This window comes from Saimiri boliviensis, chromosome X (genome assembly GCF_048565385.1).
Source record: "Saimiri boliviensis isolate mSaiBol1 chromosome X, mSaiBol1.pri, whole genome shotgun sequence".
Taxonomy (NCBI): Eukaryota; Metazoa; Chordata; class Mammalia; order Primates; family Cebidae; genus Saimiri; species Saimiri boliviensis.
This window is the reverse complement of record NC_133470.1, coordinates 126,695,011-126,716,538: the sequence shown is the minus strand read 5'-3', so window position 1 is coordinate 126,716,538 and position 21,528 is coordinate 126,695,011. Positions and strand designations below refer to the sequence as shown.

General features: G+C 45.6%; 1 protein-coding gene across 6 annotated transcripts in view; it reads left to right on the top strand.

Annotated features, from left to right (window-relative positions):
• FRMPD3 (FERM and PDZ domain containing 3) overlaps positions 1 to 21,528 on the top strand; it is a 151,435-nt gene that overhangs the window by 104,847 nt on the left and 25,060 nt on the right. For all 6 annotated transcript variants that reach the window (XM_074392301.1, XM_074392300.1, XM_074392303.1 and 3 more), the window contains 5 exons: positions 728 to 847; positions 7,140 to 7,276; positions 7,614 to 7,740; positions 10,005 to 10,094; positions 11,762 to 11,941. In XM_074392301.1, the coding sequence (XP_074248402.1) occupies positions 728 to 847; positions 7,140 to 7,276; positions 7,614 to 7,740; positions 10,005 to 10,094; positions 11,762 to 11,941 (654 nt within the window). The remainder of the gene's footprint in view (positions 1 to 727; positions 848 to 7,139; positions 7,277 to 7,613; positions 7,741 to 10,004; positions 10,095 to 11,761; positions 11,942 to 21,528) is intronic.

Genomic DNA, 21,528 nt, shown 5'->3' with positions numbered 1-21,528 from the left:
CCCCAAATCAGACAAAAAGATGAAAGGATTTTTGGAAAGAGAGATTCAAGTTTAACTCTCAGCCAAATGCAATACAGAGACTCACTGGTGGGAAGGAAACGTTGTGGGCACCCTGCCTGCAGGGAGGCCTAGGCACCTCCCTCACCCCCAAGGAGCCCTTTGAATTCAGTTGGTCTCCTTTTCCAAATGGGATTTTAAACTTTTTTATTATGAAAAGTTTCAAACATACACACAAGTAGGAGGAATATGGTATCATTAACCCTATTACCCATTCTCAGGTTCAACAATTATCAATATAGTGCCAAGTTGTTTCATCTGTACCTACAAATAAGATTTTAAACCTTTGATTTACTCTAATCAGCAATTTACTCTGCTTGAGGCTGAGCCCCTCTGCAAGGTAAAGGCATGAATCCCATGGCAAGAAGAGTCTGAGCCATTGCCAGGAACCATACCTTCCTGCCTAGTGTCTTGGGCCTTAGACCCAGTGGTTGATAAAGGTCATGTCCTAGATAAGTGATTTGAAAATTCCTGTTATTTTGGCTCAGAAGAGTCAAAAAGACCTGACTCCTCAACACTTTTGGGATCAGCCAGATGGGAGACAGAGTAGGAAACAAGAGCTTAGCTCTGCCTCAAGCCCCACCTTAAGGAGCCACTGAGCTGCCTGCCCACCATCCCAGCCATTGATTCCAGATCTCTTTTCTTCTCGCCTTTCATCCCTGGAATTCAGGTGGTACAGCGGACACACTATCATGGAATGAAATGCCTCTTCCGAATAAGCTTCTTTCCCAAAGACCCTGTGGAGCTCCTGCGTCGGGATCCCGCTGCTTTTGAGTATCTATACATCCAGGTAGAGTCTGGCTTGGGGATACACAGACAGACCAGTGGACAAACAAGCAGGCAGGCTGTTCTGCCACCACAATGAAGTCACTATGTAAGTTTTTCCCACCTCCAGGTAGCTCTGAAGGCCCTTTCCTTCCTTTTCTGCTACGATTGTAGACCATGGCCAAACTGGTTGGCCTGGTGACCTGAGCTGGCTGTGAGCTCAAAGTCTTGTCTATTTGTCCACTCAGATCTCTTCGGCTTTCAGAAACAAGCAACCCCAGTAACTCTGGCATCCTAAACTTTACTATCCTAAAATTTAACAAGCCCATTTGGGTTTAAATGGGCCCCAACCCCCAATAGTTAGCTCCAGTATGAGATGATTCCCAATTCAGTTCATCCAGAAACATTTACTGGACACTTACTCTGGGTTAAGTCCTATGCTAGGTACTAGCAATCAGAAGTGAATAAAGGACTGTCCTGGCTCACTAGAGCTCATATGTACATGAATAAATAAGACAGCACCAGGGTGCAATGAAGATGAGGGCACTCAGGAAGCATTTTTCCAACTCAACACAAGAGAGACGGTGCAGGCTAAATGGAGGAAGTGATGTATCCATGCTCTTAGCCTTGAAGAATGAGTGGGAGTTTGCTGTGTAGAGAGATGGAGTGGAGGGGGCATACTCTAAGCAAAGGGCCTTGCATTTACAAAGCCATGGTGGCATGAAACAGCATGGCATAATGAGAGAACCATGAGTGATTTCTAATGGCTAGAGTACAGGATGTGGGGTAAGGAGAAGTGGGAAATAACATTGGAGAGACAGGAAGCAGGGTGAAAGGCTTTGGTAGGCCAAGGCAAGCATAGACTTTATGATTGAGACTGGGCAATGATTCTTAAAGTGTGGCTATTCTAGGTTCTTTGCAATTTCATGTTTCCTGGACTGGTAGCATCAGAATCAACTGGAAACTTGTTAGAAATGCAAATTCTTAGGCCCCAGCCCAGTCCTACTGAGTCAGAAACTCTGGAGGTAGAATTCAGTACCCTGTGTTTTAACAAGCCCTCCAGGGGATTCTGATACCCAAAAGATTTTGAGAACCTCTGCCTTGTGATGGTGGGTTTTAACCCTAGATGCAGACTTTGGGAAAATGCTGTGCCCCATCCAAGACCAGTTGAATCAAAATCTATGGGAGTGGGTTCCAAACACTGGTATTTTGTTATTAATTCCTCAAGTGATCCTAATGTGCAGCCAAAGTGAAGAAATTCTGCAGAGGGTAGGAGAGCAGAAATGATTAAAGGAGAATAGCCTGGTCAGATGAGCAATTTCAAAAGACCACACAAGTGTTGAAGAAGTACACCAGCTAGGGAGCTATGGCAGTTATCCAGAAGAAATGACAAGGGATAGAACCAGGGCCGTGACGAAGCAGATGGGATGGGTTGCAAGAGAGATTTAAAGGGTAGAATGGATAGGCTTTAACTTAATGGTGTCTTGTGAAGGTAGTATCATTCCCATTAGAGAATACAGGCAATGGGATGGGTTTAGGGAAAAGATGAGTTCATTTTGGGAAATGTTGACTTTTAGTTGCCCATAGGACATACAGCAGCACTTAATGAGAGAAAAAACTAAAACTTCATCTGTCTCTGATGGTGATACCTCGGGAGGTGCTATGAGACATCGTGATTGTCCTTTTTGACTCTTCTGACAACCTAAAATGTTAGGAACATTTTGCAAATAGCCTCAAGTTCATTTACAAACCTTCTAGGAGACAATGAGTTGTGGTTGCTCTGTGAATTTCATAGTTTTAGTTCTCTCTCTTTTTTTTTTTTTTTTGCCCTAAATTTCTTCATTCAAGGTTCCAAGGATTACCTTGATTTGAATATTTTAAAAGTTAGTGACAAGATCATGTCCATTCTATCCTTCTCCTTCATGATGATATGAACTTTAGCTGTATTCTTTATTTTTTATATGTAACAGCTGTATTGAGGGATAACTGACAAATTACAAACCGTACATGTTTGAAATACACAATACTGTAAGTTTTGACCTACGTTTATACCCATGAAACTATCACCACAATCAAAATATGGAACATATCTAACACTGCCAAAAGTTTATTCAGGCCACCTTGTAATTCATCCCTCTCAGTCCTAGGCACTTTTTAGAGATATAAAGAAATGAGATCATATGGTACATACACTTATTTTGATCAGAGTTATTTGGCCCAGCATACTGATTTTGATATCCATCTATGTTGTTGCATGTATCAATATTTCATTCATTTTTATTGTCAGGTATGGATATTCTAGAGTGTGTTTATTGATTCATCTGTTGATGAACATTTGGGTTGTTTCCAGGTTTTAGTTATTACAATAAAACTTCTATGAACATTCATGTAGCAGTCTTTGTATGGACATATGCCTTCTTTTCTTTGGGGTAAACAGGTTTGGAATGGTTTGAGCATATGGTAGATGTACCTTTCTTTAATTTTGTAAAGAAACTGCAATACTTCTTTCAAATGTAGTTATACCATCTTTCATTCCCACCAGCCATGTATAAGAGTTTCAGTTTCTCATATACTTATCAGTACTTGGTATTGTCAATATTCTTTTTTAACATTTAGTCATTCTGATAGTGTGTAGTGGCATCTCATTATGATTTTCACTTGCATTTTCCTAATGACTAATGATGTTGAGCATCTTTTCATCTGTTTATTTGATGCCACGCATCTTCTTCGGTGAAGTGGCTGTTTAGATCTTTGCCTGCTTTTTTATTGGGTTGCTTTCTTACTGAGTTTTGAGAGTTCTTTATTTATTCTGGATGCAAGCTGTTTGTTGGATATACTATTTGCAATTATTTTCTTCCAGTATGTGGCTTGCCTTTTCAGTCTCCAAACAATGTCTTTCACAGAGCAAATGTTTGAATTTTCATGAAGTCCAGTTTGCTAATTTGTTCTTTTATGGACAGTGCTTTTGGTGTCATATCTAAAAAAATCTTTCTCTAGCCCACGGTTACAAGAATTTTTCTCTTTTTTTCTAGATGTTTTATCATTTACGGTTTTACGTTTAGGCCTATGATCCATTTGAATTAACTTTTGTATGTGGTGTAAGGTATCCATCAAAGTTTCGTGGGGTTTTGGTTTTTTGTTTTTTGTTTTTGCATATGGACATCCAGTTGTTCCAGTACCTTTTGTTGACAAGACTATCCTTTCTCCACTGAATTGCCATGGTACTTTTGTCAGAAATCTGTTGTCTATATATGTATAGATCTATTTCTGAACTCTCTATTGTGATATGTCGATCTACTTGTCTGTCCTTATGTCAACATCACATTCTTTTGATTACTGGAGCTTCATAATAATTCTTGAAATCAGGAAGTATTTGTTCTCCAACTTTGTTCTTTTTCAAAGTTGGATTGGCTATTATAGGTCCTTTGCATTTTCATGTGAATTTTAGAATTACCTTGATAATTTCTACCAAAACCTGCTGTGATTTGGATTGGGATTATGTTGAAACTATAGATCAATTTGAGGACAATTGACATCTTAACAATATTGAGTCTTCCAATCTCTGAACACAATATTTCTACATTTAATTAGACCTTCTATAATTTTTCTCAACAGTATTTTGTAGTTTTCAGTATATGGGCCTTCACATGTTTTGTCAGATTTGTCACCAATTATTTCATATTTTTTGATGCTATTGTAAATGATTTTGATTTGAATTTCAATTTTCTTTTTTTTTTTTTTTTTTTTTTTTGAGACGGAGTTTCGCTCTTGTTACCCAGGCTGGAGTGCAATGGCGCGATCTCGGCTCACCGCAACCTCCGCCTCCTGGGTTCAGGCAATTCTCCTGCCTCAGCCTCCTGAGTAGCTGGGATTACAGGCACGCACCACCATGCCCAGCTATTTTTTTTGTATTTTTAGTAGAGACGGGGTTTCACCATGTTGACCAGGATGGTCTCGATCTCTTGACCTTGTGATCCACCCGCCTCGGCCTCCCAAAGTGCTGGGATTACAGGCTTGAGCCACCGCGCCCGGCCTGAATTTCAATTTTCAATTATTTCTTGCTAGCATGTATACAATTGGGGTTGGGCATGTTCGCCTGTAATTCCGGCACTTTGGGAGGCTGAAACAGGAAGATCACTTGAGTTCAGGAGTTCAAGACCGGCCTGGGCAACATAGTGAGACCCCCATCTTTATATAAAAAAAAAGATTTTTTAAAAGAAAATAGAAATATAATTGATTTTTGCGTATTGATCTTATATACTGAAACCTTGGTAAACTCACTACATTTGGCCCTTCATATCTATAGGTTCCATACATGTGGATTTTGAAAATATTCAAAAAACAATAAAAAATAATGGTACAATAATTTAAAAAATACAAAGTTTAAAGATACAGTATAATAACTATTTACAGAACATTATTATTTTATTTTATTTTATTTTATTTTATTTTATTTTATTTTATTTTATTTTGTAATGGAGTCTTTCTCTGTCACCCAGGTTGGAGTGCAGTGCCATGATCGAAGCTCACTGCAACCTCCACCTCCCAGATTCCAACGATTCTCCTGCCTCAGCCTCCCAAGTAGCTGAGACTATAGACGTGCACCACCATGCCCAGCTAATCTTTGAATTTTTTTTTTTTTTCTACACAGAGTTTCACTCTTGTTACCCAGGCTGGAGTGTAATGGCGCGATTTCGGCTCACCACAACCTCCGCCTCCTGGGTTCAAGCAATTCTCCTGCCTCAGCCTCCCGAGGAGCTGGGACTACAGGCGTGCGCCACCATGCCCAGCTAAATTTTGTATTTTTAGTAGAGACGGGTTTTCACCATGTTGACCCAGATGCTCTCGATCTCTTGACCTCATGATCCACCCACCATGGCCTCCCAAAGTGCTGGGATTATAGCGGTGAGCCACCGCCCCTGGCCTAATTTTTGAATTTTTAATAGAGGCAGGGTTTCACCATGTTGGCCAAGCTGGTCTCAAATTCCTGACCTCAAGTGATTCACCTGTCTCAGTCTCCCCAAGTGCTGATATTTCAGGCATGAGCCATGGTGCCTGGCCTACGTAACTTTTTTTTTTTTTTTTTGGAGATGGAGTTTTGCTCTCGGCTCACTGGAACCTCCACCTCCCAGGTTCAAGTGATTCTCCTGCTTCAGCCTCTAGAGTAGCTGGGATTACAGGCATGTGTCACCATGCCCAGCTAATTTTTGTATTTTTAGTAGTGACAGGGTTTTACCATGTTGGTCAGGCTGGTTTCAAACTCCTGATCTTAGGTGATCCACTAGCCTCAGCCTCCCAAAGTGCTGTGATTACAGGCATGAGCCATCACATCCAGTCCTACCTAGCAGTTTAATTATATTAGGTACTATAAGTAATCTAGAGGTGATTTAAAGTATACAGGAGGATTTGCACAGGTTACATGCAAATACTACAGCATTTTATATAAAGGATTTGAACATCCACAAATTTCAATATCCATGGGGGTCCTGGAAGATATCCTCCACGGATACCGTGGGAAGACTATAGCTGTAGTAATTTTTTGTAATAGATTCCACTGAATTTTCTGCATAGATGATCATTGATGATGTAATCCTTTTCCACTCTCTCCTATACTATAGTGATATCACTGTGGCTCCCTAGTCCCTTAGTCTATTCTGGTTCCACTTTAACAAAATGGGCAACTGGTCTAACCAAAGCTGACTCATTGATAGCTGGGGCTGTCACCCTCAGGGTTTGGGGGTTGTCATACCCGTGGCCAGTAGTTCCTGGAGACCTCCTCTAGGATAGCATAGGGAAGACTGACTCATCAATATTTTTGTCCTTCAGACATCATGAAGCAGAATGCCTCCCCATCCTTGCAATCCAGCTCTTACCCTGGGCTTCTGGGCCAAGGCCCTATCCCTCCTAATATGTTTCTCCCCTTGTTTCCATCCGAGCTAGTGAAGGAGCCATGTATAGCTTGGGGGTGAGTATAACCCCCAAGAAAAGATGTGAGAAGGTCTCTTACAAAAGGAAGAAAAAAAGGAAGTGGTGCCATGTCTCACTTTTTCAGTGAACTGGACTGTCTGCTTGTACCTTGCCATTGTGTGCACCTGTCACTGAGAAGGCCATCCAATATCTGCTGAATGAAGTGAACAGGTTCCGAAACCTCAGGCTCCTGTGTTGTCTCTTGCTCAAGGGGAGCACCTTCCTCTGTCCCTTGATCTAGCATGCCTTACTGATACCATGAGTATTGTCTGGGATGTAAGGGAGTAGATCAGGGGGTGGGGAAGGAATGTCTCCTTCAACTGATAGGTTTGGACTGCCCTCTCTCACAGAGTCGGAATGATGTTATTCGAGAACGCTTTGGAATGGACCCCAAGCCAGAGATGCTTTTGGGCCTTGCTGCGCTCCACATCTATATCACTGTCTCAGCCACTCGACCTAGTCAGAAGATCTCACTCAAGAATGTGGAGTGAGTTGGACTGGGGCCCTTTGTGATGGGGCAGATATTTGCGTAGGGAAAATGTACGCTTGTTGAGCTATGCTATGATTTTCAGAAATGTAGGACATGGGATGGGAGTGAGAATTGGAGTCCCTTATATCTAGCCCATGAAGCCCTAGAGCTACAGCCTCTACTAGGGAACTATGGCTAATGTTATTTCCCTGTCCCTGTCCCTGTCCCTTTTTCTTTCTCCCAGTCTCTATTCCTCTATCTCTACCTTTCAGATTCAGTCAATTTCTGTCTTACCATCTTCTCTCTGTCCCACTTTGCCTTTCTCACTAATCTCTTACTTTTCTTCTGCTTTTAGGAAGGAGTGGGGTCTGGAACCCTTTCTTCCCCCCTCCCTCCTGCAGGGCATCAAAGAGAAGAACCTCCGGAAATCTCTCTCTCAGCAACTGAAGGCTCACCAAACACATCCTTCCTGCGGCACCAAGGTATCCAGAGTAGGCCACTGGGCACAGTGCTCAGGCACTACTGGCCACAGGGAGATCCTGGGTGGTTCCCCAGCAGGGTCTGGTCCTCTGGGGATCCTCACCACTGCGTTTGACTCCGGTGCACATATGGCTTGGTGGCCAGGTGTGGGGGCAGTTATGAAGAGGAGTCTTCCCCAAGCCTGAGCATCCCCAAGAGACAGTTCAGTGACACATCACTGAGAGAGCTCAGGGTCCTCAAAGCAAAGGGGCCAAGATGCAGGAGGAGATAATTCTCAGATCCTTTCACCAGTTAGTCAGTGCCAATTGAGCATCTGTCATGTGGAAAGCATTGAATCCTGGGGAGGCACATGTTTTCCATGGAAACGACTAGGCTGTCGTTATGGCTCGTGCCTGTAATTCCAGCACTTTGGGAGGCCGAAGCAGAAGGATCGCTTGAGCCCAGGAGTTTGACACCCAGTCTGGGGACATAGTGAGACACCGTCTTTACTTTTAAAAAAATAATAAATTAAATAAAATATCAAAAAAGGAAATGTACCTCTGTACCTCAATAGCTTTCTAATTCATCAGTCCTGGGACATGGAATTGTGGGAAACAAAGCCCCAGCCCAGGGAAAAAGGGGAGAGTTGGGGGCACAAGACCTGACCTGGATAATGGGTCACTGGGTAGAATGGCGAGGGATCAGGTTAGTGCCTCCACTTTCTAGTGCTCTGACGGACTCCCACTATCTGCTTTCCCGAGCCCCACAGCAGCTTCTTAGCTTTGTAAGGCTCAGTGTGCCTGTGCTTCCTGCCCAAGAAGCAGAAGAGTGGTGAGAGGCACTAGAATCAGCATGCAGATGTACACACGGGACGCAATCGCCCCCATATATTCCTCCCATTCCAGATTTCTTGCATTACCAACTAGTTTCTCTTTTAAGATGTAAATTTCCCCAGAGAGTTCAGCCATTCCCACCTTGCTGTGCATATTTAATCAGATTGTTTTCTTCTCAACTGAGAGCATCAGTGCTCACCACCATCTCCTCAGGTAACATTTTTTTCGAGGCACCCCCGTGCTTGGGCTGGAAATATGAAGATGAAGAGGGCCTGGTCTTGGTCCCGGAGTCAGCCACAGCTTAATGGAGAAACACAGTAGTCAGTCCTAACACAGTGCATTAGGCACAGGTGCTCTGGAAGCACAGAGGAAGAATACTAAGCCCAGCCTGAGGCGGGTGGAATAGGCCAGAGCTGGGTCTTGAAAGACAAACAGAGTACAATCCATGGGCATGGGTCATGGGAGGAAGTCTTTCCCAGGCAGGGAGATCCATGTGTACAAAGGCCCAGAGATGTGAGAGACCATGATGCAAGGACAGAATCATTCCGCCTAAGCAATGCAGAGAATGCAAGCTGTGTGCAAAGGGTAAAGGTAGAGGCAAGAGAAGAGGCCAGAGTGGTTGGCAGGAGCAAGTTCATGGAGGGCCTTGTGTGCCAAGGAAAAGGGTTGTACTTCATCCTGTAGGCAGCTGGGAGCCACTAAGGTTTTAAAGCAGGAAGCTGATGTGATTAAACTTACGTTTTAGGATGCTCCCTCTAGCAGTGTGTGGAGGCACTTGACAGAAAGAGGGAAACAATGAGTGTCCGTCCTGAAGGTAACCTGGCTGTCACCCTGACACAGGTGGGAATGTCAAGGCAATGACTGGCTAGAGAAGAGGGATGGATAGATTGGAAAAGGAGCTAGAGGGTAGGAATCCAGATGCTCTGGTAACTGGTGGCCCTCACATGACACGATTAAGGAGGAGTCCGGCGTGACTCACAGGTTTCTGGTGCAATTGCTCAGGGAATGCTGATAGAGACCAGGAATGCCTGAAGTGCAGCTACGGAACTTAGGAGTACTTAGTATGAAAGGTATTGAGCAGGATCCCCAGCTGGGGAATGACCAGCATCTAGGTGACTCTAGGAGTCGGAAAGATCTCAGCAGAGAGGTATAGATTAGGTGGGGCATCAGAGTTAGTTGGAACTAAACCCAAAACAACATGAGTAAGCTGCATACTTTAGGAATGAAGATCAGGAGGTAGGAGAAGGTTTTAGAAAGGGAGATGAGATGCTAGAGGGAAGAGTTGTCCGAACTTGAACCTTCCTGCAGTTTTATGGAGGGCGTCTTCACATCTCCACAGTGTCACTTGCTGACAGGTGACTGTCCTAGGATGTTGAGACTCCTCGTTGAGAACATGGCTTTGCTTTTCCTGTGCTCCTCAGGCTTCTCATATTTCTGAATGGGTTTTTCCACAGGGCTCTGCAATTCAGGCAAAGCTCCAGTATCTACGAATTCTGAACGAACTTCCTACCTTCACGGGCGTTTTGTTCAACACTGTGGGCCTGGTCAGTGGGGCAGGATGGGGGGATGTGGGGAGGGAGCCCTTTGTTGGCTCTTGTCCTTGGGTGTGGGGGCAGGAGGGGCAAATATTTCTAAAGGCCTGCCTTCCTCTTCCTCCTCCTTCTACCTCTCCCCTCCCTGGCCCTGCCTCTGGTAAAATAATAAAGTGGGAGGAGATACTTGTTTTGAGTATCCCTCCATGACCTTTTTTTGTTCCTCTTCCTCAATTTTGGGGCTCAGCAAACTTTTTCCATGAAGGGCCAGATAGTAAATATTTTAGGTTTTACAGGCAGGCCATACGGGCAACTGCGGCAACTACTCAGCTGTGAGATCATGAAAGCAGCTACAGACATGCATAAACAAACGGGCGTGGCTATGTGCCAATAACTAGAGACACGAAAATTTGAATTTCATGTACCTTTCACATGTCACAAAACATGCCTCTTCTGATTTTTTTCTCAACCATTAAAAAATGTAAGAACCGTTCTTAGCTCCTGAGCCATAAAAAATAGGTGGTGGTCGGGATTTGGCCCATGGGCCGTAGTTTGCCAACCCCTGCTCTATTTCGTTTTTGTTACACATACTCCTGCAGTCCCCTACCCTAAGTTTCCTGAGTCCTTCTATTGCCCCTGCTTGCCCAGCACCTCTGCTGCAGGAACAAGGCTCTGGGGCGGGGCACAGCTGGCCCCACTCTCAGACTGTGCCCCAGGCTAGTTTACCCTGGTGAAAGGGAATGCAAATGATCTTGCTGATTGGATCCAGGTGCTTGTCTTGCTCCCAGGGGTACACTGTCAGCTAGTGTGGCACAACGATGGAAAGCTACTTATCAAAGTGCCTATAGACAGACACAGAGGTTCCTCAGGGTGATGCTAATACCAGGGAATGGGCCACCAGAGGACTCAGGCTTGGTTGCTCCAAGGAGTCTGTCAGTACCTCTTAAGGGAATCCAGCCCTTCAGGCCAAGAGGTAGCCATTTACACATGGGGATTTGCAGAACACTGAAAGCCCACTGTCCCCTCCCACCTCCTTCATACGCCATCAAATCTTTCTCCCACCCACCTACCACTGCTAAAACTTCTCTCGACCATACCTGCTACAGTGCCCATTAATAGGCCAATCTCTGCTTAAGGAGGGAGGCTGCCATGAAGTACCCAATCAACCCTGAACACCTTAGGCAGAGTTACTGTGCCAGTTTAGATTTTGGCCTGAGAAGTGCAAGTCTGAGTGGGTGTTGGTAGGGGGAGAGTAAAGACCAGACATGGGATGCCACCTTCTCAGACAGAGCACTGGGTGGGGGCCTCGAATGGCCTGCAGCAACAAATGGAAAGTCCCCGGGGCTTGGTAGGGAAGGGTGCTCCAGAGGCCCCCCGGACAAACCTCACCTACTTCACTATTTTACTAGAGCCCGTCCTGCTGCTGCATTCTCTACTCAACCTGCTGCTGACGCTAAGGTGTCCATTTGGACCCATAATCTGGGGCTCTGTCCCAGGAATCATTTTCTGTCCCAGACCATTTTCCCCTTAAAGCTGCCCTGTCTGGCACTGAGCCCCAGATATTTTCAGATCCCACCAGCAGAGTCCAATGCATGTTTTCTATTTCCTCCTCCTGCCTCGTCTCCCCAACTCCTCCACCCTTCTTTCTGTGAATACCGCCTGCCATTCTTGGGCACCAGGACGAGAAACAGTCGGCCACCACTCTCCTGGTGGGACCCCGTCATGGCATCAGCCATGTTATTGACCTCAAAACCAACCTCACCACTGTGCTGTCCGAGTTCAGCAAGATCAGCAAGATCCAGCTGTTCCGGGAGAACCAGGGCGTGGCCCGGGTGGAGACCAGCATCATGGATGCCAAGGTAAGCCCTGCTTGGAGGGTCTCTTTCTGTCCAGAACAGGCCTTGGGAATAGAAGAAGTAAACTTGAGAAAGCGAATTTGAGTCTGTTACGTGAGGTTCGGTTATTCTGAAGGGGTTCGACCCTGGGCCTCTTCGGGCTAATCTTTCTGTCCCTTCTCAGCCCTTTAGCACATGCTGTTCTGATCACATAGAAAGTTCAGCCAGCACTAAGGAAGGCTAGGGAGAGTCAGCTCAGCCTGACACAGTTCTTCAGCACAGGGCAGGGAAACTGGAGAATTTGGGGCTAACCCCAGGCCACTGCTCCCCCTCTTTCTCATATCATATAGCACACATATAAAATTATATTCACAGGCCAGCACGGTGGCTCATGCCTATAATCCCACACTGTGGGAAGCCAAGGTGGGCAGATCACTTGAGTCCAGGAATTTGAGATCAGCCTGGGCAACATAGTGAAACCCTGTCTCTACAAAAAATACAAAAATTAGCTGGGCATGGCCGCACACACCTGGGGTCCCAGCTACTCAGAAGACTGAGGTGGGAGGATCACCTGAGCCAGGGAGGTTGAGGCTGCAGTGACCTGTGATTGTACCACTGCACTGCAGCCTGGGCAACAGAGTGAGACCCTGCCTCAAGAAAAAAAAAAAAAAGAAAGAAAGGAAGGAAGAAAAAGAAAGAAAAGAAAGGAACAGTGGTGCGTGCCTGTCATCCCAGCTACTCGGGAGGCCGAGGCAGGAGAATTGCCCGAACCCAGGAGGCGGAGGTTGCGGTGAGCCGAGATCGCGCCATTGCACTCCAGCCTGGGTAACAAGAGCGAAACTCGGTCTCAAAAAAAAAAAAAAAGAAAGAAAGAAAATAACATTCATGTAGAACGTTGGGGTATACGGAGCAGCCCCAGAGATTCTGTCCACCCCACATTCTGCCTGGCTGCCCCAGAAACTATAGGAATGAATATGTTGGCCCGTCGCTACCCATTCCGTGTGCACACCAGTTGGGGGCCCCTGCCATAAGCACATGCGCCTTGAGTCATTGAAGAGGGAGTGTCTGAGCGTGTGAACAGAACAGAGAGGGCCTGGGAAGAAGGGGAACATGCAGAGCCTTGTCCTTATTTCACCTCCCAGAAGTCCAGCCCTTCCAGAACCTTAGATTCATTCCCATAGATCGGCTCCTTCGGACTGGCAAGCAGCTGTCGCCTGTGCAAAGTCTGGCAGTCTTGGTCAGCCACCCACTCCACAGCTCTCCTGTTTGAATACCAGTGACCAGTGTGGGTGGGGGGCAGGCCTGCCTGCCAGCTGGCGGAAGCTCTTAGAGGAGTTGCAACTTTCCTTTCTTAAACGATTTCCCAGGGGGAGATGTTGGTAGCAGATTAAGAGGTGGAGTGTTTGCTGTTTCTAAAAGAGCAAATTATTTGCTTTATTTTTGTCTTTGTGAAACCCAGAAAGCTCTAATATGTTAATTTTTCCACCTGTGAGTCACAGGATCCCCATTGGTTTAGGAACTGGCTTGGAGCCGATGTTTAATTGGCTTGTGGCTACCTCCTCAACCAATGGTTGCTGCCCTCCTCAGATGTTGTTGGGTAAAAAGCCAAATGGACTGGCAGAGAAGGGGGCAGGGAAGACAAGGCAGGCAGGAGAGACGTGGCTTCCTGAGAAATAAAAGGGGTTTAAAATAGAGACACAGCTTTCCAACCGAGTCTTCTGTGTTCTGAGTGATTCTCAACATTGACTGCACAGTAGAGTTTCCTTAAATGCTTTAAGAAAAAAGCAGATGCCTGGGTCCTGCTCTCAGAGATTATGATTTTATTTGTCATGGATGAAGCCCAGGCATCAGGATTTTTTTTTTTTCAGTTTCCTAGGTGATTGTGTAATGCAATCACTTTGAGAATGCACAGGCTTGAGACCTATATGACCAAAGCTCTAGGAGGAAACACGCTGAACAGTGGGTGCCGCCTGAGTGAGGAGCAGTATGCTTATTTCTAGGAGTGATCCAGCCACAGTTCTGGAATGAATGCTGCCCTGGAGAGGCTACACTCAAAATAGATGATATTATGGTGGAAGGATGATGATATTGGGGAGACTAGATTCACAACATGACCTGCCTTAAAAGCACAACATCAGAACATGTATAGAACTCTGGAATCAGATTAGGCTCAAATCCCAGCTCTACTACTTTCTAGCTGTGTGACCTTGAGAAAGTGCCTTAACCTCCCTGAATCCCAATTCCCTCAACTGCAAAACGAAATGCCTATCTCAAAAGTTGTTGGTCAGGATTATTTTTTTAATTGTAGAGATGGGGGTCTCGCTATGTTGCCCAGGCGGATCTTGGACTCCTGGGCTCAAGCAGTCCTCCCGCATCTGCCTCCTGAAGTACTGGGATTACAGGCATGAGCCGGCCACCGCATCGGCCTGTTGTGAGTATTAAATGAGAAAATGTACATAAAATGTCTTAGCACGCTGCCCGGCACACAGTAAGTGCTCAATGAATGAGACCTGTTATTTTTTCAAAAGCAAAACATCAGTAAAGAAAAAGTAATATGAAGCAAATGTTACAGACAAGTATGATGTGGAACACGGAACAAAAGAACAGGAAGGAGTTAACCAGATCTGGCTTCCCACAAGAGGGTGTTTTAAGCTGGATCTTGAAGTGATAGGCATGAATTAGCAGAGAGAAGTGGGATGTGTTCAAAGGCAAGGAGCAAGCACAGAAATAAGCAAGCCATATGTGCAGGTCGATAAGCATAGCTGCTTGGCTGGAGAGGAGAATAACGAGAAAAGAGATTGCAGAGATTGGAGGTGGGCAGAACAAGTTTGTTAAAAGCCTCAAAGGCCAGTCTATGGAATTTAGATTCAATGTGGTAGAACAGTGAGAATCCATAATAGGTCTTTGAGCAGAGGGGTGATCAAATAAAAGCTGACTTGGACCAGGGTGCAAGACAGGTGAGAGCAAAGCTAATGTGGCGCTAGGGCACTGAGGAGGGATCATGGCACTAGTCCAGGGGTGAAGGGACAAGGGCCTGTGCTGGAAGGACAGCAGTGATAATGAGAAAAAAAAAAAAAAAAAAAAAAAGCAGATGTGAAACACACAAAATCAGTAAGATGTGGGTGCATTATCCTCCCCTGCATACCATTCTTGCACAGACAATGCTCATGTCTTATGAGACCTAGCCCTGCTGCCTATTTCATGGGTCCCAAGTGCTCTGAAGAATGGTGCTGTGTGCCCAGCAGAAGCAAAATAGATGATATTGTGGTGGAAGGAAAAAGGGAAGATTGAGGGAGGAAAAAAAGATCAAGGTTTCGATTGAACAGTCATTTAGTATGAACTTGCCGTTGCTGGGAAGCATGCTAAACACAGATTTTTTGTTTTATATAAAGAGGCTGGGCACAGTCGCTCACGCCTGTAATTCTAGCACTTTGGGAGGCCAAGGGAGGCGGCTCACTTGAGGTCAGAAGTTCAAAACCAGCCTGGCCAACATGGTGAAAACCCATCTACACTGAAAATACGAAAAAAAAAAAAAAAAAAAAAAAAGCCAGGTGTGATAGTACACAATTGTAATCCCAGCTACTTGGGAGGCTGAGACAGGAGAATTGCTTCAACCTGGGAGGCAGAGGTTGCAGTGAGCCGAGATCAAGCCGCTGCATCTCAGCCTGGGAGACAGAGTGAGAGTCTGTCTCAAAAAACTTTAAAAAATTAAAAGAGAGAAAAAATCATGGCTTGCTGGGTACAGTGGCTCATGCCTGTAACCCCAGCACTTCGGAAGGCAGAAGTGGGAGGGTAACTTGAGCCCAGGAATTTGAGACCTGCTTGGGCAATATAGTGAGACCCTGTTCTCCACAAAAATGAAAAAAAAAAGAGAGAGAGAGAAAATCACGGCTCCTTGCCTTCAAGAAGCTTAGCTAGCTTGGAGGATAGAAATGCACAAATACGGCTGAGCATGGTGGTTCATGCCTGTAAGCCCAGCACTTTGAGAGGCCAAGGTGGGTGGATCACCTGAGGTCAGGAGTTCGAGATCACCCTGGCCGACATGGCAAAACGCTGTCTCTACAAAAAATACAAAAATTCGCCACACATCGTGGCATACACCTGTAATCCCAGCTACTCTGGAGACTGAGGCAAGAGAATCTCCTGAACCCAGGAGGTGGAGGTTGCAGTGAGCTGAGATCGCGGGTACTGCACTCCACCCTGAGTGACAGAGTGAGACTCCATCTCAAAGAAAACACGAAATGCACAAATACATGGCACACTAAAGGAAATACCATAGGAGAGGTACCAAGACCATGTTAGGGGAGTACAGGGGAGAACAAAATTCTGGCTGAGGGTATTAAGGAAAGCTTCTTATATCAGCAGTATTTGTGTTTAGTGAGACGTGGCTCTGGCAATGAGTTGGAAGAGCAGGGTTGGGAAGCTTCTTACTGGAGAATGGCTCAATAAGAATCTATCCATCGGGCCAGTGGTGTGCTGGAGCTGGCTCACACACTGCATCAGAGCCAGCCGGGCACGTCTCTCCCTAACTCTTTGTTCAGTGCCATCATGTTGATAGTTTGAAAGCAGCCATGGTGGGAGTATGTACACCAGGGAAATTGGCCAATGCTACAAATTACTGCTTGAAAGAACTGGCTGTGGGCCGGGTGCAGTGGCTCACGCCTGTAATCCCAGCACTTTGTGAGGCTGAGGTGGGTGGATTGTTTGAGGCCAGTAGTTCCAGAGCAGCTTGGCCAACATGGTGAAACCCCGTGTCTACTAAAAATACCTAATTAGCCAGGCGTGGTGGTTTGTGCTTGTAATCCCAGCTACTCGGGAGGTTGAGGTGGGAGGATGGCTCGAGCCTGGGAGGCAGAGGTTGCAGTGATCCATGATCATGCCACCATACTCCAAGTTTGGGTGAAAGAGCAAGATCAAGAAGAAGAAGAAAGAGAGAGAGAGAGAGAGAGAGAGAGAGAGAAAGGAAGGAGAGAGGGAAGGAAGGAAGGAAGGAAGGAAGGAAGGAAGGAAGGAAGGAAAGAGAAAGAAACTGGTTGTGAAATATTTACCAGCACACCACTGCATAGAATACACTGAAGAAGGACTGTCTGAACATCCTCAACAGAGGACATGGAAGTTAGAAACCAGACTTGGCCCATTTTCCCCTAGATAGACTCTGGTCTGGGAATATTCTAGAAGGGTCTGGTGAAATTAAGATGTTTCATTTAAAGTAGTTCTCAGCCCAGACTGCACATTAGAATCACATGTAAAGATTTAAAAGCCACTGGATGCCCAGACTTTTCCTCCCAAACCATTAAAAATCAGAATTTGTGGGGGTTGGGGCCCAGGAGTACATAGGTCTTTACCACTTCCAGGTGATTTATTTATTTTTTTTTTCCCTGAGAAGCAGTCTCGCCCAGTCACCCAGGCTGGAGGGCAGTGTCGTGATCTTGGCTCATTGCAACCTCAGCCTCCAGGGTTCAAGCGACTCTCCTGCCTCAGCTTCCCGAGTAGCTGGGATTACAGGCACGTGCCAACACATCTGGCTGATTTTTTGTATCTTTAGTAGAGATGGGGTTTCACCATGTTGGCCAGACTGGTTCAAACTCCTGAGCTCGTGATCGGCCCACCTCCGCCTACCAAAGTGCTAGGATTAGGCTTGAGCCATCGTGCCCGGCCTTCCAAGTGATTCTAATTTGTATCTGGCCTGAGAACCACTGCCTTAAGTGATATTCTGCCTTGCCCCCAAATTGGCTGGCTGTGCCCAATTAGCCTTTCCCAATGCTGTCAAGGCAAGAACCAAATCTACTGATCCCTTGGGTCTCTAGACCATCATCTTGTACCCTTCCCCTCCAGGTCCCTGGATTCCATCCTTTTCCTATTTTCAGGGATGCTAGAGTAAGCCAAGGCTACCCCAGGGAAAATCCTTTTCCTAGTTGGCATCTCAGAGTGCTAAGTGTCTGATAGCTCCCAGGGTATCCTGGGAAGATGTGGCTGGAGTATGTCAAATTAGTCCCTGCTGTATATTCTCCTGGTTGGCTCATGCCTCCGATTCCATTCCCCTTTCCTCATGCTACATTTGAAGATGGCCTGGGCATATTAATTAGTTTTCACTCAGCTTACTTGCTCTTAGTGGGGCAAACATGAAGTAGAATTCAAATATCTTTCTTCAAGAGATGGCAGCCTGGGAGTGAGGCATCCCTGGGCTATTACCATACCCCATTACCACAGAAGCACATAAGGTGGAAAAAGACATCATCAAAAGAATGTCCCAAGGGATATGTTGTGGCCCTGCGTGTCTCCTAGTCTCATGTTTGAGCTTTATTGCTCTAGTGCTTTCTGTAGGGACAAGCGTTACATTACATAGCATGATTATTAAAATCCTACCTAAAATAAAATGTTGTTTTTGAAGCTTTCTAAGGAACCTGTTCAAGCTCTTTGTTTGCCTGCTTTTGATTTCATTTTTACCTGTTGGCAAAAATTTCATTTTTCTGTTGGCAAAAAGTGCATCTGTATTCCTTTTACTGTGAGCTGCATTTGGCCCATGCTGGGGCCAAGTTGGCTGTCTGGGGATGCCAAGGAGAGGCTCCTGATGAGCTGTGCTATGCTGAGCCAGCTGGGGATGTGCTTGGCCCTCTCTGTGCACAGGATTTTGCGTTCATGCTGTTTTATTACTGGTACTGGGCTATATTGGGGTAAGAGGGGAAATTGAAGTGGTCAGACCATTAAGTCAATCAGCCATTCTCACAGCCTCCAGTCAGTAATTCTGCCCATTAGCCATCCAGCCAACCAGCCAGGTAGCTCAGCGGTCAGAATGTGAGGCTGTTAGGCATTCTGTCTGTCCTGAGCCGGCTTCTCAACCAGGTCATAAGTGAGTCAGACTGCTCTGCAGCCAGCCAGCTCATCAGTCAGCCAGCCATTCGGCCTCTACTTTGGTCAAATGGTCTCACATTATATTTGCCAGCTGATGCTATTTTCTGAAAGCTGTCTCCAGCTTCTGAAACCAAATTAGTCACACACGCACGCATTCACACTTACCCACCCACGTACCACTCCAGGACATTCTACGTTTGAGTAGCTCTCTATGCGTTTTCCTCAAAGTACTTATCACACCTCGCAATTATATTTATTTCCATGGTTACTTGATTTGGGTTATGTCTTATTTCTTGCTCGATTGTAATCTCCATGAGGGCAGGAACTAGGTTGGCCCAGTTCTGGAATGAATGGATGCATCTTTCACTTGATCATGTTCTCAAGGAGGCATATAGCCACTTTATGGCAGCTTGTGGGGTGGACAAAGCAGGGAACAGGAGCATTTCAGTCAGAGGAAACAGCATAGGTTAAGGTATGAAGATGTGAAAGAACATGAGGAACTGTAAATATTTTGTCATTGTTGGAGTATAAGGTGAGGGACAGTGATGGGAGGGGAGCACCGGTGGAGTTAATGGAGGATTGGGTCCAGGTCCCAAAGGGCTTTGTATGTCATTGTAAGGCAGTTGGATTTTTTTCTACAAGTGATGAGCTATTGAAGATTTTAAATGACAATGAGATTTGTGCTTTAGAAAGAGCCTTCAGACTTTAGGAGGCTGAGGTGGGTGGATCACTGGAAGTCAGGAGTTCAAGACTAGCCTGGCCAATATGGTGAAACCCCATCTCTACTAAAAATACGAAAAATAGTCAGTTGTGGTGGCACACACCTGTAATCCCAGCTACTTGAGAAGCTGAGGCAAGAGAATCACTTGAACCCAGGAGGCGGAGGCTGCAGCGAGCCGAGACTGCGCCATTGCACTCTAGTGTGGGTGTCAGAGTGAGACTCCATCTTTTTTTTTTTTTTTTTTTTTTTTTTTTTTTTTGAGACAGAGTTTCGCTCTTGTTACCCAGGCTGGAGTGCAATGGCGCGATCTCGGCTCACCGCAACCTCCGCCTCCTGGGTTCAGGCAATTCTCCTGCCTCAGCCTCCTGAGTAGCTGGGATTACAGGCACGTGCCACCATGCCCAGCTAATTTTTTGTATTTTTAGTAGAGACAGGGTTTCACCATGTTGACCAGGATGGTCTCTATCTCTTGAACTCGTGATCCACCCGCCTCGGCCTCCCAAAGTGCTGGGATTACAGGCTTGAGCCACTGTGCCCGGCTGAGACTCTGTCTTGGAAAAAAAAAAAAGAAAGAAAGAAAGAAAGAGGCTATAGGGGTCATTCAGGGCCAAGGATGGTGGCTCGTGCCTGTAATCTCAGCACTTTGGGAGGCTGAGGTGGGAGGATCACTTGAGGCTAGGAGTTTGAGACCAGCCTGGGAAACATAGTGAGACCATGTCTCTACTACTGCTACGACTACTACTACTACTAATAATAATAAAGTAGAAAGAACCTTCAGGCAACAATATGGAGGTGAAATGGCTTCAAGTGGGTAGAAACTAGAAGGAGAAAGGCCAGTCAGGAGGTTATTGGAGGTCTTTGGGTTAGTGTGTCCCAACCTTTTCCTTATCATGAGAAATGTCACACTTTATGTGACAAAACATACAGACAAACAAGGCATACATACAAACTAGATGAGGCAGCTTGTGGCCAGAAGCAATAGGACTAAGAAACCAAGAGGCTCCGCGTCTCAGCACATTGGCCACCCACTCACCTGTACCTTGAGGAGTTTTGATCTGGGAAGAAGACGATAAGGTCCTGAAACGAAGCAGTGGCAGTAGGGATGGCTGCGATGTGAATACTCCTGAGGCAAGCCTAGTGAGTCTTGGGCCCTTGTGGTAATGGTGGTAGCCACCATTTACACTCAAACCTTTGTATCTGTATATCCTTCTGCCATCAGTAGCAGGGGGTACAGCAAGAAGGTGGTATCTGACTCCCTGTACCCCAAGTTCATTTCCTTTCCATACTTCTTTTTTATTTTGTTGTATGCCAGTTTGGCCATTCTCTTGTGACTGACAAGCATTCGTTATCTGGATGTATGAACGTCTCCTCTACCCCTTTTCAATAATGACTAAAAAGTAGTACCTCATCTCTGGCCCCCTTTTCACTGGAAAAAAAAAAAAAAAACAAAACAAAACGGTTGTTCCTCAGGGTAGAAAGTGTTCCTTTTTACTCCTAATGGTATTGCATGAACTCCATAGGAGCATCACAAACTTTTTGCCTATGGGGCAGAGTACAAATGCCTTATCATGGCATGCATTGTAATTGGATGTACAATACCTATGAAAGAATCCAAGTTAGTATTTGATCCAGCACAAGATTGTGTAGTATAGACATAGCACCATATGATTTCTGCAATGGGAAAAGAATGCAAGGGAGTAGACTGAATTCAAGGGGCATGCTGATTTTTGAATCGCCAGCATGGAGGTGAAAGCAGCCACCCTGATGGAGAATTGAGGGCTGTAGACTGAGCCTAGGATATAGCTAGGGTGAGGAGGTTGCACATGAAGAGCCAGCCAAAGAGAGGTGAAGATGGTCAGATTATGGAACAAGAACACGGCTCACAGAAACAGAAGCCAAGATAAGAATTTCCAAAGAAGGTGATCGCTGTTGGCAAATGTAATAACTTGAGATGTGTGATGAATGAATTGTTTCTAGCTGTGAAGAAGTTTCACTTCTGTGGGTGCTGTGCCTCATGCCTATAATCCTAGCACTTTGG